This window comes from Hesperophylax consimilis, chromosome 19 (assembly GCF_061612785.1).
Source record: "Hesperophylax consimilis isolate HC1 chromosome 19, BYU_Hcon_1.0, whole genome shotgun sequence".
NCBI lineage: Eukaryota > Metazoa > Arthropoda > Insecta > Trichoptera > Limnephilidae > Hesperophylax > Hesperophylax consimilis.
Window position 1 is genome coordinate 15,968,121 of NC_142854.1, and position 16,425 is coordinate 15,984,545.

The 16,425-nt window shown below is 37.7% G+C and overlaps 1 protein-coding gene across 1 annotated transcript in view; it reads right to left on the bottom strand.

Moving 5' to 3' along the window:
- Positions 1-478: 478 nt before the first annotated feature.
- Positions 479-16,425, bottom strand: part of LOC149414896 (DNA-dependent protein kinase catalytic subunit-like) — a 124,894-nt gene continuing 108,947 nt past the window's right edge. Inside the window, exons 48-56 of the mRNA XM_089643484.1 lie at positions 14,743-14,975; positions 13,647-13,829; positions 11,631-11,727; positions 9,495-9,651; positions 8,663-8,766; positions 6,542-6,727; positions 3,796-3,953; positions 3,164-3,337; positions 479-1,486 (exon numbers count right to left, since the gene is read on the bottom strand). Coding sequence (XP_089499610.1) covers positions 1,409-1,486; positions 3,164-3,337; positions 3,796-3,953; positions 6,542-6,727; positions 8,663-8,766; positions 9,495-9,651; positions 11,631-11,727; positions 13,647-13,829; positions 14,743-14,975 — 1,370 coding nt within the window. The 3' untranslated portion in view covers positions 479-1,408. The remainder of the gene's footprint in view (positions 1,487-3,163; positions 3,338-3,795; positions 3,954-6,541; positions 6,728-8,662; positions 8,767-9,494; positions 9,652-11,630; positions 11,728-13,646; positions 13,830-14,742; positions 14,976-16,425) is intronic.

Consider the following 16,425-nt stretch of genomic DNA (forward strand, 5'->3'; position numbering starts at 1 on the left):
TCAAAATATGTTGATGGTTGAATTGTGAAGCTGTTTTTTTTTTTTTTTTTTTAGATATTTTCAGACAGTGAAATGTAAATACATTTTATAAATTCCGTAAGAGGAAGCTACAAGCCAAAAATGTGTATATTCTTGGTATGCCTTATATCGTAGGTAATAGGCATTAAAATCGCTTGAAAAACGGAGTCTAGAAACGTTAGATTTCAAGCAAAAAAACTGTTTTTTATTTATTTTGTAAATAATTTTATGAGAAAGCAAAAAAGTTAATCAAGTGAAACTGTCACAGATAATCTTAGCTATAATCCTGTATTTTTTTTAAAGTTTTCCTTTACGGGTTCATACATTTCTACTGAAAAAAATTTTTTTTTTAGTTTGCATTTATATTTTTTATTGAGTAATTTATTATTTTATTTGTATTCTACTCAAGCGAAGTGATAGGAAAATCTTCAATTTATCTAAAGCATATTTTTTTGTATTCATAATGTACACCAATTCGTTAAAAAGATTAATCAAAATAGTGATTTGGCATTAAGCTTCGCCATAATGATAATAATAGTTTTGTGTTATTTATATTATAAAGTATTTATTTATTTATTCCCGCCTTGAAAGATTTTACGTGTAACTGAGTATGAACTATATAAGCAGGTACAATACAAGTTATCAGAGAGAGTTTTGTTGTACAAAGGAGTTCAATAATTGTATACACGTAATAACAAGAGTTCAAAACAAGCAGGTACTTAAGGTACCATGAAAGTACTTACAGTAAAGTAACTGATGCACATTTATAAAAATAAATATGAACAGTTTTTTAGCAAAAGTATGTACAATCTATCGATATATCTTCTATACAAATAAAAATTTAAATGTTCGTTTGTTCAAAATCTAAAATCAACTCAAAATCATATCAAATTTTGACACAACGTTGCGTTTGAATACGCCTGTGTTTTTATGTACCTATATTATATAGGTGTCACCTATGACAGGTAAAAATAACCTTTTTTTTAAAAACAGCGCCATCTTTTGGACGTAAAAGCAATATGCGCCATTGTTTCTGCGACTGCGGCGCTGATTCACAGCAACATGTGGCGGGGTACAGCTAGTTATAAATAAACTATTCAAATATTCTAAGGCACATTTTTTTTCGAAAAATTTTAGGCTTGACGCATATCGTTTTAATAACGCATATGCTTGTAAAAGGTGTGTGTTACCATGTTTTTTTTTTTTACTTCTCAACCAAGTAGGTATACATTTTTTTCTACATATATTTAGATAGTTAAAAAACATATGCAATGAATATGACACTAATAAAAAGTTATTTAGTTTCAAAGTTGAAATTTGACAAAGTCACCCCATTTTACAGTGCAAATTGTTACAAAATTTTTGTCATGCGATACCATAATTTGATGGCCTAAAACCAGGGGGACCAGCCACTGAAGGTGATGGATAGAAGGCCGGGATCCGTGGCCAGGGTTATTAAGTTATCCACCTGTGAACAAAACATTGAATTTGGTTAAATCACGATAAATTGAAGAGTCCCAACTGTGTTCCAAAAGTGGAAGATAATCTCAGTATAGCCCTGGTGTAAGACCACCATTCAGAATTAAATCGTTGCTTCAAATGGCTTTGGCCATGTTTGGAGACCATGTCTGAATAGCCAGGTACTCCCCCATCTTCCTCTTCCTTTCCCCACTTCTTTCAGTCTCATAACATACCCCAACTGAAGATGACATAGTGATGACATAGCTAGTGGGACTATGGCTTTCCCAATTATTGGGGTATGTTGTGGGGTTGAAAAATATTGGATTGAAACACTGATATAATATATTGTACAGGGTTTTCCAATAAGAGGTGTTATTTTGAATAGCCCGCTATTTCGGTAGATGTTACTTTTGAAGCTGTAATTTTTTGATATTTGACAAGTAGAAACTACGCCATTAATAAAAATGGAACGATACACGCTTCAACAACGCATTGAAATTATTAAAATTCACTTGAGTGAATCAAATGCAAATCATCTTGAGTGATGAGGCCCATTTCCACCTCGGTGGCTTCGTCAACAAGCAAAATTGTCGCATCTGCGGCTCGGAAAACACGAGAGTTATGGTTGAAAAGCCTTTCTATCCTCAACGTGTGACTGTTTGGTGTGGTTTATGGTCCGGCGGAGTCATTAGACCTTACTTTTTCGAAAATGAGGCTGGAGCAACAGTTACGGTGAATGGATTGCGCTATCGAGAGATGATTAATGATTTCTTATGGCCGGAATTGGATGGTATTGATCTGGACAACGTTTACTTTCAACGAGACGGCGCTACGTGCCACACAAGCAACGAAACCATTGATCTTTTACGATTGAATATCAAAATAACAACTCTTATTGGAAAACCCTGTATTTGTATGCCTTTCTTGGAAGAATTGAGTTTGTATACGGCCAAAACTATTTATTCATGTAGCGTATGTACGGGCGCCAAAAAAATAATTCATCTTAATAATAATAATAATATTTGGATGATTTGTATAGCGCCGTTTTTGTGCAAAATCATCTCAAGGGCGCTGTACAAATTTATAATACACTTCGACAATGATCTATGTTATTACTAACTATATATGGAGATAATATACAGTACAATATTTACCTGGTAGGTCACTTGAAATTAACACTTAATTAACATTAACTAATTGTTTATTAGCGAAATTTAGATACAGGATTTAGGACATAATTGGATATAACTGGACTTTCTCTCAGGAATGATATATTTAATTTAAGGGTATGACAGCTTAAAAAGGTAAGTTTTTAGTTTAGACCTGAATTCTGTTGGACTTGTTATGGATCTTAGTTCTGGAGGGAGTTTATTCCAAGCCTTCGGCCCAGATATTCCGAAAGCGCGATCACCAAACTTAGTATTTGGCTTGCGCTTAGGTTCCATCAGTCTGCCTACAGCTGATGATGTTGCTGATCTAAGAGTTGACTGCTTCAGACCAGTGTTTTCCGGGACGCATAGTTCAGAGAGCATACAATATTAATAATTTAAAACATAACCTTGCTAAGTGTGTTTTCATAAAATAATTAAATTAGTGCCATCTATGAACAGATTATCAAATCTTTTAAGTATGTATACTGATAATATGAAGACGTTTGTTTGTTTAAGTTGGTTTGTTTGTTTACCTGTTGGTCAACAGTGAGGTTATCACCAGATCCGGTGCGGTACGAAGCCACCGCCTTGTGAAGAACCTGTTGGAAGTGCTGCGTGAACTCCACTCCCTGACTCCTCATGGCCAGGTCCTCCAGCGTGATGATGGAGGGATCCACTCCATACAGCTTTCTCTTGCACTGGTTTATCTGTAAAAAAAACTCCGTTTACTTGCTTTGTGGGCATTTTGTGTTCCAAAGTTTGTACATATTTTTAGGTGTTCCATTCAGTTATTTATTTAAATATTAAATGAAATAACACACTTTGTAATACACCACTTTTTATTTGAATTATTAATGACAGCCAACCGGGTTTCGCTTATCTCAAGCTTCGTCAGGGCTTATTATATATATTAATAAGTTATAATACTGCTTGTCATCATAAATCGGCATTTTAAGCAATAATTTTTATTTATTGTTTGCTACAAAATGCCCTATTACCCGCCGAATCTCTTGCCCGTGTCAGCATCTGATACGATTCGATCTAATTTCGCTACGTGTAGAGACTTGAAAAGTGACCCCAGGTCTTGAAGAGACCCATGTTGTTGAAGGGAGAAGATACAGAGGTCGGCAAATAATTTCACAGCCGAGTTGTTGAATGATTCTACCTTGTCGGCGGGCGACCACTTGTGAGCGTCGGCATCCGAGTGTTGGTGCAGCCACTCCAACGAGGGCTCCCGCACAAACACCTCCATCGCGGCCAGCAGCAGGGAGCCGTGCGCCTTGAAGGTGCTCAGGGCGCGCCACATCAACTCACGAAGAGTGCCTGAAAACACCAAACAAACACTTAGATATGCGGAGACCAATATACTGCCACTAATGCATAGTAGCTATAGTATATATATAGGGGTTTTCCAATAAGAGGTGTTATTTTGATATTCAATCGTAAAAGATCAATGGTTTCGTTGCTTGTGTGGCACGTAGCGCCGTCTTGTTGAAAGTAAACGATGTCCAGATCAATACCATCCAATTCCGGCCATAAAAAATCATCAATCATCACTCGATAGCGCAATCCATTCTGGATTGACGTAACTGTTGCTCCAGCCTCATTTTCGAAAAAGTAAGGTCCAATGACTCCGCCGGACCATAAACCGCACCAAACAGTCACACGTTGAGGATAGAGAGGCTTTTCAACAATAACTCTTGGGTTTTCCGAGCCCCAGATGCGACAATTTTGCTTGTTGACGAAGCCACCGAGGTGAAAATGGGCCTCATAACTCAAGATGATTTTTCGATGGAATTCTAATAATTAATAATAGTGAATTTTAATAATTTCAATGTGTTGTTGAAGCGTGTATCGTTCCATTATTATTGATGGCGTAGTTTCTACTTGTCAAATGTCAAAAAATGACAGCTTCAAAAGTAACATCTATCGAAATAGCGGGCTATTCAAAATAACACCTCTTATTGGAAAACCCTGTATTTGGCCTAGAGTTGCTGGTGTGTAGAATTCACAAGGCTCGATATAAGCGAAGTTGGAGAAATTTAACAGATCGCTGACGCACCTGAAGAGTTGAACAGAGGCAACCTAACCAGCTCCAGCAGAAGGGACAACGATTTCACGCTATAAAAAGCATTATCCGATTTCTTATAATCCAGTCTCCAGTTTTGTTAAGGTGAAGTAATGCAAAATAATGTGTTTTGGGTTGAAAATTTGATTCCATTGTAATACCGATAGAACAAGGACAGCATACCTACCTGACGCCTGTGCTCTAAAGATTGCAGTCCGTTTGTTAAGATTGGGGAATCTATCAAACGGACCGCCCGTTTCTGCACAGAGTCAAGGGTTTTTTTCAGGTATTTAGGGGCTCCGGACCAGAGATGGCTGCCAAATTCGACAGTAGGGCGCACTTGCGATTTGTACAGGGTCAGCAGTTGTGTACTATTAAAGTATCTGCGGGCCCTGTACAGTACGCCCAGCTTCTGAGAGGCCAACTTTACTCTGGCTTCGATGGAGCCCCCGTACCTGAGCTGGTCACTTATAGTTATACCAAGCATATCAATGGAAGGCCTGTTCGGAAGATTGCTTCCGTTGAAGGAGACTAGATTATCATTTGGATCCCTTTTAGACGTAATCAGACAGGATTGGGTCTTTGAAACATTAAATTCGACGAGATTAGATTGCCTAGAATTATTAAAGATGCTTTAATACTGCCAGTAGAACACATCTTCGCCTTTGCTATAATCAAGCATTTTTATAAGCCTAGAAAAAAATAAAGTATCAGGCTTATAAAATATGGTTTGAAGTGCAAAATCTCCTACTCATGGTTTTACTGTATAATGTGGCGAATTAAGTTTATTTAAATTATGATCGGAAATTTTTAATAATTGTGCCAGAACTTCACAAAATAAAATAAAACATCAATTTTGGCAATGTTTTTTTAAATAAATCAAAATAGGTTGTTAACCACTCGGAACATTAGAACGTCAAAAGACGTAAATATGATAATAGCGGTCAAGACATTAGAACGTCTTTTCACGTAAACGCGCGAGATTTTACAAAAATCGATTTATTTCCATCACTAGTATACGGATTGCCATGATTTAAAAAACAGAGTATCGATAATGAATAACGCTACGCGTCTGTATTCAACAATATCTATGGAACGTAGAACTGCATTATCTAAGCCGATTGAATCTGTCATCTTGTTCGTTCATAATTTATTGCGTTTCTAAATAATTTATTAAAAATATTTTAGTTTGGACGGTTAATATTTTGAGGTGAATAATAGTTTTTAATTATATTTCTTCAATATATAAAGTGTTATTTCTTTATGATACTCAGAAAAAAGTACATTTTTCACGGCTTTGAAATAATGGTTATCGATTCTTACATATTTTTGACGTTTTCATAAAATATATATTTAGAAACGCAAATATTTACTTATAACAACACAATGCGATAGTGGATTTCATAATCTTTCCAAAACATTTTTTAGAATAAGGCTACGTTTCCCAAGACGTGAGTTATGATGCTTTTAGCAAAACTCGTAAATAACACAAAAATTATCACGTTTTGACAGTTCTCAAAGGAACACATAGTATATAAATGTCTTTGTCTGAGAGGTTAAGTGGGAATTTGAAACATTTTGCCATGTATGTAAAGAGAGCGTTATTTCGTCCGATTGCCGAAGAGGATCGCCTTAATCAGTTAATAAATGTAGTCTGCATCAATCGATGTGTTGTAATCGAAACCCTGACGAGGTCGCCAGTCGCCTGCTGACTTCAGCGCAATACACTCGGCAACAGAATGCATTCTTCGGTTTAGTATGGAATTTCTACAACGGCATCTGTTTGCAGCGCATATTAGGTGCGTTAAACAACTTCTGCTAATACAATCCCGGGCGGTCTCACCATAAGAGGCAGCTTCCCCCTGAGGAGCCAGGATGCCGAGGAGTTGCGGAGTCAGGCGGAAGGGCAGCAGCTCGGGCAGAGACTGCAGCTGCGTGGCCGTCCCAAAGGCGTAGCCAAAGTCCACCCCCAGCGAACTGCCGCTCTGCAGCGACACCAGACAGTTGGACAGGTGACGATCTCCGATACCTGCAAACGTATATATATATATAGAGGTTGTGATAGTTGGAGCTACAAGACATAGATGGCACTAGTGTATACAGATCTTAGAGATTACAGACTTATCCGACAGATGTCGGTAGTATATGTGTAGGTTTGCCATGTTCAGAGGCGATGTGGGATAGCAGTTAGATTTTTTAATTATTGAAGACAATATTAGCGATTCCTAAACGTAAATCTGAAAAATCAGAAAAGGATACGGTCACATCTAGGACTTGAACCCAGGATGCTTGCCTTGCCGAGACACCTTCTACCATTTAAACCACTCATTATTAATTTTTAAACCATTTAAACCACTGAGTTTTGCGAGCACAAACATATATACAGGCTGAATTTTTATATTTCAAGATATTATATTTAAGTCAAGGTCAGAGAGATTTAGAGATTGCTAGATACAGGACATTAGTCTCCTAGGCAGTCCTTACTCGTTCCAATTATAATAATATTTTGATGATTTGTACAGCGCCGTTTTTGAACAAAATCACCTCAACGGTGCTATACAAATATATAATACATTTCTACAATGATCTATGTTATTACTAATGTAGTGGTACACCACTACGCCAAGCGCCAAGGTACCACGCTGTCATAGAAACATTCTAGAAAGTTCGGCCGTTGCCTAGGTTTGTTTGGCAATATCTGTCACAGCAACTAGAATGTTCGAGAAGGTTCTTCACCTTATAAAAGCGACAGTCAGTCATTAGCAGTTCGACAGTCATCAGCAATCCACTGTGTCGCTACTCGGACCTACCATACCTACGGCCCCGGCTCTGCACAGACTAGAATTATCATGGATCACATCAGCGCCCTGGCTATCATCCCTGGCCTGCGCTCCTTACGCGCCTAGACCCTGCGACACCTTCGCCGATCTGCGCCTCGGCCCCGCGCCATCGTCGACCAGGTCCATCACACCTTCGGCTACCCTGTTCACACTGGATTACCCGGAAGACTCCACGTCTTCACCAGTTGAACACATCCACGAGTCCGGTCTCCATCAACGGTATTGGTATCATCATTATCGATCCGTAGTCATCTCAACTGCGCAACTCTACTGACGCAAAATAAACGCTGGGTCACAACAATCTATCATATTTATTGTCTCACTACCAGATTACCAAACTTAACTATATATGAAAATAATATACAGTATCATACTTACCTGGTAGGTCACTTTAGATTAACACTGTTTATGGTTTATTAGCGAAATTTAGATAGGATTCGCACGCACAGGACATAATTGGACTTTCCGGTATTTATTTTAATAATACAGGAAAGGTGTTATATCTCTGCTTTACTTGCAGATTTCTGTGTTGGGAACTCTTTGATAAAGTAAAAGGTTCTTTACTATAATTGCGTTTATTTACGTTACAATAAATAAGTCTGGATTTAGCTACACTGTTCATTACCCGAGGGTTGGTAATTCTGTTTCCAGAAGCTTGTTGTCTGGCAATAATATCCCACAGGCAATTGCTACACTCTAGCGACGTCTGTCGGACTCTGGAGTAAGCTTTATGACTAGTGCCATCTATCGCTTGAATACCCAACTTATTACCAAACATCACAAAAGGAAAAGCTAATTTTATGCTGGACGGTACTACAGTACAAGGTTTTGATCAGAATTCACTTTCCTAAATGTGATTCGTCCTTCGTTATAAGACAGATTTCGAATAATGTAAATGCAATAAGAAAAGTGTGATTAGGATGTATTATAGGCAATACAAGAATGCTACTCTCAGGAATGGCATATGTAATTTGAGGGTATGAAAATAATTTTAAAAAGATTATCGTAAGAGCACGTTGTTTTATTCAAGAGCAACGTACACAACAATATCTTGGTTAGTGGCTTCTCTCAGAAAGCAGATGTAAGTTTATAAGCAGTCGTGAAAAGGGTAATTGGTTTCTAACCTAAAATCCAGTGAGTGATGTTCATAGGGGCGAGTGACTTGACGAAGTTGTTTCTCATGACCACAAAGTTATCCGGTGAAACCGCCACCTTCATCAGTGCATCCCTGTAATAAATCCATTTCAAGTATCAAATTAGTGAAAGTAACAGATTATAGTGCATATATGCAAAATATGCTAAAAATGAAAACAGGTATTTCTCAAAAACAGTACCTATTTATTGTGAAATTTGTACTTGTACTGATTTAAAGTTAAGTTGTCATATTTACGCTTGCGAGAAAACTCCATTCTGTAAACTTACGTAGCAGAACAAAACTATCGGTAACACATGCGACAGTTGACTACCAAGTGGGAGGTCGCGGGTTCGAATCCCAGCGTGCGCAAGTAAATTTTATTTGATTAATTTGTGTTATTTCACAAATTACTCAATAATATATAGTATATTTGCAACACGTTCCAGAGTGGAAGATACTCTCAGTATCGCCCTGGTGTAAGACTACCATTCAGAATTGAAACGCTGCTTGAAATGGCTTTGGCCATGTATGGTGACCAGATCTGAATAGCTAGGAATTTAGACATCTATTGATAAAATAGGAAAGCATTATTTCAGCTTTTTACCAATGATAACTGTTATGTACGGAATTGTTTTAAAAAATTCAAATAAATGTTTTACAAAAGGTAAAGAAACATGGCATATTTTGCCGTGCGATCATTCAAGACGTTTTGCAAAACTTGGCATAGTATGCCGAAAATCACTTGAGTGTGGTTATCGAATAATCGATTCAAAGAAAAGAAATTATACCTATATGCATATGTGTAAATATGTAATAATTACCTCAGAAGATACTTGGGAAATTTGTCAACTCCATCTTTGTACAGAGCTTCACTTTCTTCGATGTTGGAGGCGAGGCGGGCATATTTCTCCAATTGATTACTCCCACTAATATTATTAATAAATTGGTCCCTTTTATCTCTCACTTCCTTCAGTATTTCTGAAAATAAAATTTCAACATGACATGTACTTTTAGGTAACCGGACAACTCAACACAATGACAATTAAAAAGTGATACGAAGATATTAAAAAAAAACTAGATAACTAAATACCTAGGTCACGTAGGTTAGGTTTATAGGTTAGGTTGGGTTGGGTTAGGCAGAAGGTCGGAGTATTTCCACTCTGCAATAAAATCCAAATAAATGGAATATTTCCAAACGCATCCGAAAACTAGCAACTGATTTTGAAAGTTGATGGAATACTCTTTTAAGGCGATGCACTACGTCGTGTAATATTTTAAATTGAGCCGCTATCAATAACAACCCTTACGTAGATGGCGATAACGTTTAAATTCCCGCTTAACACCATCCGCCTGTTTTGATTTATGATGTTCAGGCACAAATATTTAATTTTATAAATAACTTAATTTGCCACATTATACAATAAAATCATGGGTTCGTAAGTAGGAAATTTTGAACTTTAAAGCAGTTTTAATAGACCTATACATTATTTTTTTCTGGGCTTATAAAAAGACTTATCTAAAAAATACTCGATTATTTCAAAGGCCAAGATGTATTCTATTCGCAGTATTTAATTAAAGCATCTGAAACATTTCTAGGCGACTTAATTAAAAACCAAAAACACATGATTTTGCATTACTACGTATGGCATCGCCTTGAATTTTATTATTAGAACTGTAGCGGTAAGCTACTAGAATGTTCAGGCAACCCACATTGTTACATTTTTTTGCTATAAATATTGTAGGTACGTCGCGTCTACCTACTGGCTGGATTGTTCTAGAATGCATTTGCATCTATATATATAAAGAGCGGCCACGTCAAGGTACTTGGCTCAGTCAATAATTCGACTATCATAATACGGACATGTGTCTAGTGTGGTAGTCGAAAAGCATGTAAAAAACTGTATTCAAATATATTTTATGAATAAAGAAAAAAATAAAATAATAATAATTAACAGCTACAAGTGAGTACCCGCTGCGACCGCTCGTCCATAACTGAATCGGGCGGCTTTTTTGGCCGGTCCCCGGATCGTGCCCGGAAATTATGTCACTGCGCCGCCACAGGCCTCGGACCCACTAGGCCCGCGTTGCACGAACCTTAAAGAAGAGGCTACGGATAATCATTGGCTCCGCCAGATTACATTAGCACCTTGGCCTTGTAATATCACGCATGACCTGCGCTCCCCACGCACCTAGGCCCTGCGACATCTTCGCTGGTCTGCGCCTTGGCCTTGCGACATCTTCGCCAGACTGCGTGAGCATCGGTCCAGAGTCAACTCTAGCTACTGCACTGACTCAATAAACGCTGTGACCTAGTAATGGCTCTCATTACATTTTTACAGAATTAAAATTACTGATAACAAAAAAACAAAAACACACTTATTTGAATACACAAACATTATTGTCACCTAACGTTTTTGTAGTTTCATATAAAAAATTTTAATATAATATAATTAACGAAGTTTCATTAATTTAATTCATAATTTCTTCTCCAATCACGATCGAAACCTTTGTTTTCATGAGGTTTACATTTTAATTAGTCTGTGGTCAACTTCTGATCTCTGACCCTACGGTAGTTAATGAACCCATGTTTAAACAATAAAGCACAACACCGAATCTGCTGTCGCTGTCAGAATTTTGACATATATTATGATGATATGTTTGGATGTTTCATTGGCTTCTGAGTTGACGGCTTATAATTTTTTTTTAACTGACTTCTGAATAATTTATATTTTATTTTGCATCCATAAAAAATGTCCGTTCCTTCTGGTTTATAAAAAAATGGTCCGATTTCAATTTTTAAAAAATCGCCATAGTTTTAAAAATACAATTAAAAAAAATGATACAGAATAGAATTTCTTGGTACTTTTGCGTGATTCGTTTTTTTTTTATGTGATGCAAGTGACCTCTGGCCAGAGTTAGTAAAAATAAGGTTTGAGTGTGAAAATAGATCATTATACCATCAAATTTAGTGTTCGCGTGACAGGCCAGTTCTCTGAGGGTGGCGCAGCCCTCCACCCACTCTATAAGCCCCATGTCATGAGAAAGGGGAATCACCTGAAACAAATTTGAATCAGATACAGCGGCATAAAACTTACACTAGATTACCAACCATCCAATACAGTAATCAACACTCTTCTGGGCTAATTACACACTGGGCTAATTACACAATACACATTGTTATGTAAGTTCATACTCAATTTATTATGCTATGTAATTAAAATATTTTATAATGCTACTGAACAACAAAACCCATAATATGTATATGTAAAAGCCTTCTAGGCGTTAATAAAATAAAAATAAAAATAAAATAAATAAATTCTACCACATTTTAAATGTCCAAATACTATCAGCCCTTGGATAGCACTGACATATTAATGTTGATTCACTTTCGCGTTCTACCATTAGATCAAGCTTCCCTAGGATGTATTATTGTAACAAACATACAACGGTTTCAGGCTACAATTCTGTTATAAATAGATTACACACCACTGGTAACTCAAATGCTATGTTAGCTGATGTTTTTAATATGCCTCTCTCGAAATATAAATCTGTACTGATTAAACATTTTAGCAGAGCTTATATGAATGAGATCAGTGCATAACAGGTTTTGGTTTCTTCTTCATTTCTTATTATAACTTTGTATGTGTATACTTTTCTCTGGTTAACTTATATAATCTCTTAAATAGTATAAAACAAAGTCACTGCCTGCATCTGTCTGTCTGTGCGCTTAGTTCTTCTAAACTATGCAACGGAGTTTGATAGAGTTTTCACTATCATTTAGATAATTTCTTCGAGAAGGTTTATACATATAACATGTACTGGATACCTACGCCAGTGACATTGACCGGTTTCCTTTCAGGGGTACCTTAAGGAAGGATTTGCAATTGAAACACAACTTCGCAAATGTCGTCGGACAACGGGCCGGTTGTTTGCATATTTATTGGGTTAAAATTCAACAGTTTCTACACGTGTTAATGTGCAGCAATTATTCTTATCTTATAGAGAGCGCTTTCTGCGTACTGAGCGGTAGGACGCTATGGCCGGTTCCCCTGCGTCGCGTCCGGCTCTTTCTTCACCACACCGTTATAGGACCTACTCACGTACACCCGGCTCTGCACGTTCTACAATTAATTATGGACTCCTTGGAATCACATCAGTGCCCTGGCCAGCGATGACCTCACGCGCCTAGACCCTGCGACAACTTCGCCGGTCTGCGCCTCGGTCCCGCAGCATCGTTGCCGGCCTGCATCTCCCGCTCATCTGACGACCAGGTCCATCGCACCTTCGGCTAACACGTTCTCACTGGAGTACCCGGAAGACTCCACGTCTTCACCAGTGCTGCACACATCCACGAGTCCAGTCTCCACCAACGCGGTGTCGACTCACTGACCCGCGCCTCGACCGCATCGCCGTCTACACCTGGTGTCATCCTCATCGGTCCCAGTGATCTCGCAACTAACGTCAGCTAGTCTTATAATATTTCCTTTCGTTCTATGATTGTCAATAACTATCATGTATGTAAATAGCACTTGTGGCGTTAATTCTAAATACATTTATTTTTATTTTTTTTATCTTTTTAAATAAATAAACATAAATAAACATTTGTTTACGTTCTCTTCTGTTATTTCCCTATAACCCAGGAGTCGCCCTGTGGCCTCATTAATACCTACATGTTCTGGGGTATGCATCGCACTGACTCTTCGAGACCCTTCATGCATCATGTGGGCACAACAGCTGTGGGAGCACCTTATCCTATTGATGAAGGACCAGAGTTTACGAGGCAGTGAGAATCCAGGCTGTCTCTCAGTGGGATCAGGTATGAGATGGGCAATTCTCACATCAGCAGATAACCACTAAAGTAACCATCCGTCCTCTAGATTGACTAGCTAACTGGAGGAGCTTTACACCTTCCGTCCCATCAATTTTTCAAATAAACCGATTATTTGTGATTGTCAAATACAACTCGGACTCACGTTGTATGTGGAGATGGCCATTCCAGTCTCGGCGAGGGGGTGGTTCATGAGCTGGAACAGCTGCTGGATCCTGTCGTCCTGGCGCAGATCCTCACCCCTCTTCATCAGGAAGCTGTATCTCTTGCCATTGGATCCTATCACGCTCAATCGCACGGGCCTGCGCAGAGTGGGCAGCACAGTCACCTGGTTTAACCAAAATACAGAACAATTATTATGCAATCTTTTTCTTCATAGTTTCCTAACCCTTCAGGCGTCTAGCATATTCTGTCAGAAGTTAATAAAATTTAAAATCGTATTTATCATTCATAAATATTCCATTTATTTAGATTTCATTGCAAAGCGGATATAAACTCTAATTCTACGACATTTTGACAGTGTCATTAACCCTTTGCACGCGGCCGTATCAACTGTTGTTACGGCAAAAAGTCCATACTCACACGCGGCTGTATCAACAGTTGATACGGAAACTTTGAATGCCAATATTCCAGCGGTCTTTTGACATAAATTTATTTTCCGCTCGCTTGAACATTCGTAGAACTATCACGATGCTGACATCTACAAGAATTTCTCGAAAATAAAATTGTATTTCATTAAAAAACATCGATAATCAAGTGAGCCTCTTTGCGCCTTCGAGTGCCATAGTTTACAATTTTGTCAACGGATGGCGTTAGTTCAATTTTGTTATTATATTAAGTGACATAAAATTTAAGTGTCCAGTTTTAGAAAAAGTTTTCATAACAAAAAATGATAAGTGATCATGGTGTCCCACTTGTGTCTATCACCTAAGTACACACACGCCGAGTGAATGGCGGGACCACATTCAAAAGATACAGTACGTCTTTGTATGAAATTTTATGTTTATGTTTTTATAAACATCTAAGAGTGTTGACACACGAGGATTTGTTTTCATATTGTGGAGAATAATATGTTCTGTCTATATAGTCCAATAAATCATGCTAGAATGCTATAATTTGACATTTAATTGCGTGCATAGGTATTTGAAAATATGTACCGCGTACGGGTATAGATAAAACGGAGCAAATTAACGCGTTCAAAAAGTTGAACACAAAATATGGACAGAAATAAATTTCCTAACCTCACTCTGAAATCTCCCGATCTTCACGTGGTCCAGCACGTTTGGTGGCATGTTCCTGAAGCCGTCGTACTGCCCGAAGACCTCAAGATCTCCGTCCTGTTCCTCGCCATAACGGGCCAGGAAGGGGCTGAAGTTGGTCAGGTTTCTCCGCCCTGTGATGGGCTTGGCGTCAGCAGCGTCTTTTAGACTCGTGTACATTTCGTGAAGCTTGACCTTGCGGACGATATTGTCATCTAAATTATATCAAACGGATCCATGATAAATCACAACGGTGACGAAACAGAATAGTGACAAAGTACAACAGTGACAAAATAGAACAGTGACAGTGACAAACCAGAACGGTGATAAAACAGAACAGTGACCAAATAGTACTTTGGAGAAAAGTGAAAATGAAGAACAAATGAATCCTATAATTTCTATACCCGCTATATCCGATTTTTTGACAAAATGATCTGAGTATGACATCTTGTTCACAGTTTTGCGAGCAACAAGAGGAGCCTAAAATTGAGTTTCAAAACCCTCCTTATCACGACCAAAAACCATGTCAAAACTGCGAGTGAGAAACCAAATCCGCTATATCATACAGAAAGTTACTATCAAAACGCGCTATATCGGATTCAACCAATCACAAGCAGTTATTTTGCCAAAATACAATATGGCCGCCGCTCTGACGCCACGCTCGTGTGTCAAAATGATCTACGCGTGTGTTTCTAAACCCGCCATGTCGGCTCAGTTGACTTTCAAAAGCCTCTATATCACGAAGTGAGTATCAAAATCCACTTTATCCATTTTATTTATCGAAATTACTTAATTATTGCTAGACATATATAGAAAAATAAATGCTTTTCGAAATTTTATTACTCCAATTCATTATATAAAAAATTGTAATGCAATTACTTATGTACGCTAGAGATGTGATAGTTTTTTACGGTTTTCTCCAAATCAATGAAAGTTGATATAGCGGGTATAGAAATTACACGACTCAAATGAACTTGACCTAACCTAAGCCATTCTTTTATGATGTTAAGTATGCAATGTGTGTATCAAATTTTAATATGTGAAACTAATCAATTATTCAGAATGAAAGCTATAGTGTTTGCGGAGGGTTTTTTGATAACTTCGGATTGACCCCTCAGGTCTCTGGCATATTCTGTCAGAAGTATTTTTGCTTTGCAATAAAATCCGTATCCGAAAACTAAAAATGACAAACTACACTTTCAAATTTTATTTTTAGAAATGAACACACAATTTTTTAAATACAAAAATTTTGATTGCAAAAATTTCACATTTTCATAAATTTATTTCTAAATGCGGTCAGAACCTTTGGTTTCATAAAGGTGCACATTTTAATTCTTCTGTAGTTAACTTCTAGATTTGAATATAAAGCGTGGTGTTTTCTCTTTCTAACACCGTTTATATCATATTTCTCACCATGACAGTTGTTCCAAAGGGAGCCAACCTAGGAGTGAGGAGGGGAAGGAAAAGTTGGGAAGTACCTGGCTATTCAGATTTGGTCACCAAACACGACTAAAGCCAATTTAAGCAACAAATAATTATAAGCAATAATTAGTCCGAAATACCAATACACATTGAAAATATCTCCCGAGTAAAAATAAATGCCGCCAACGGGAATTGAACCCGTGTCTTCTGATGTCCGGTCAGGTGCTCTGTAACCACTGAGCT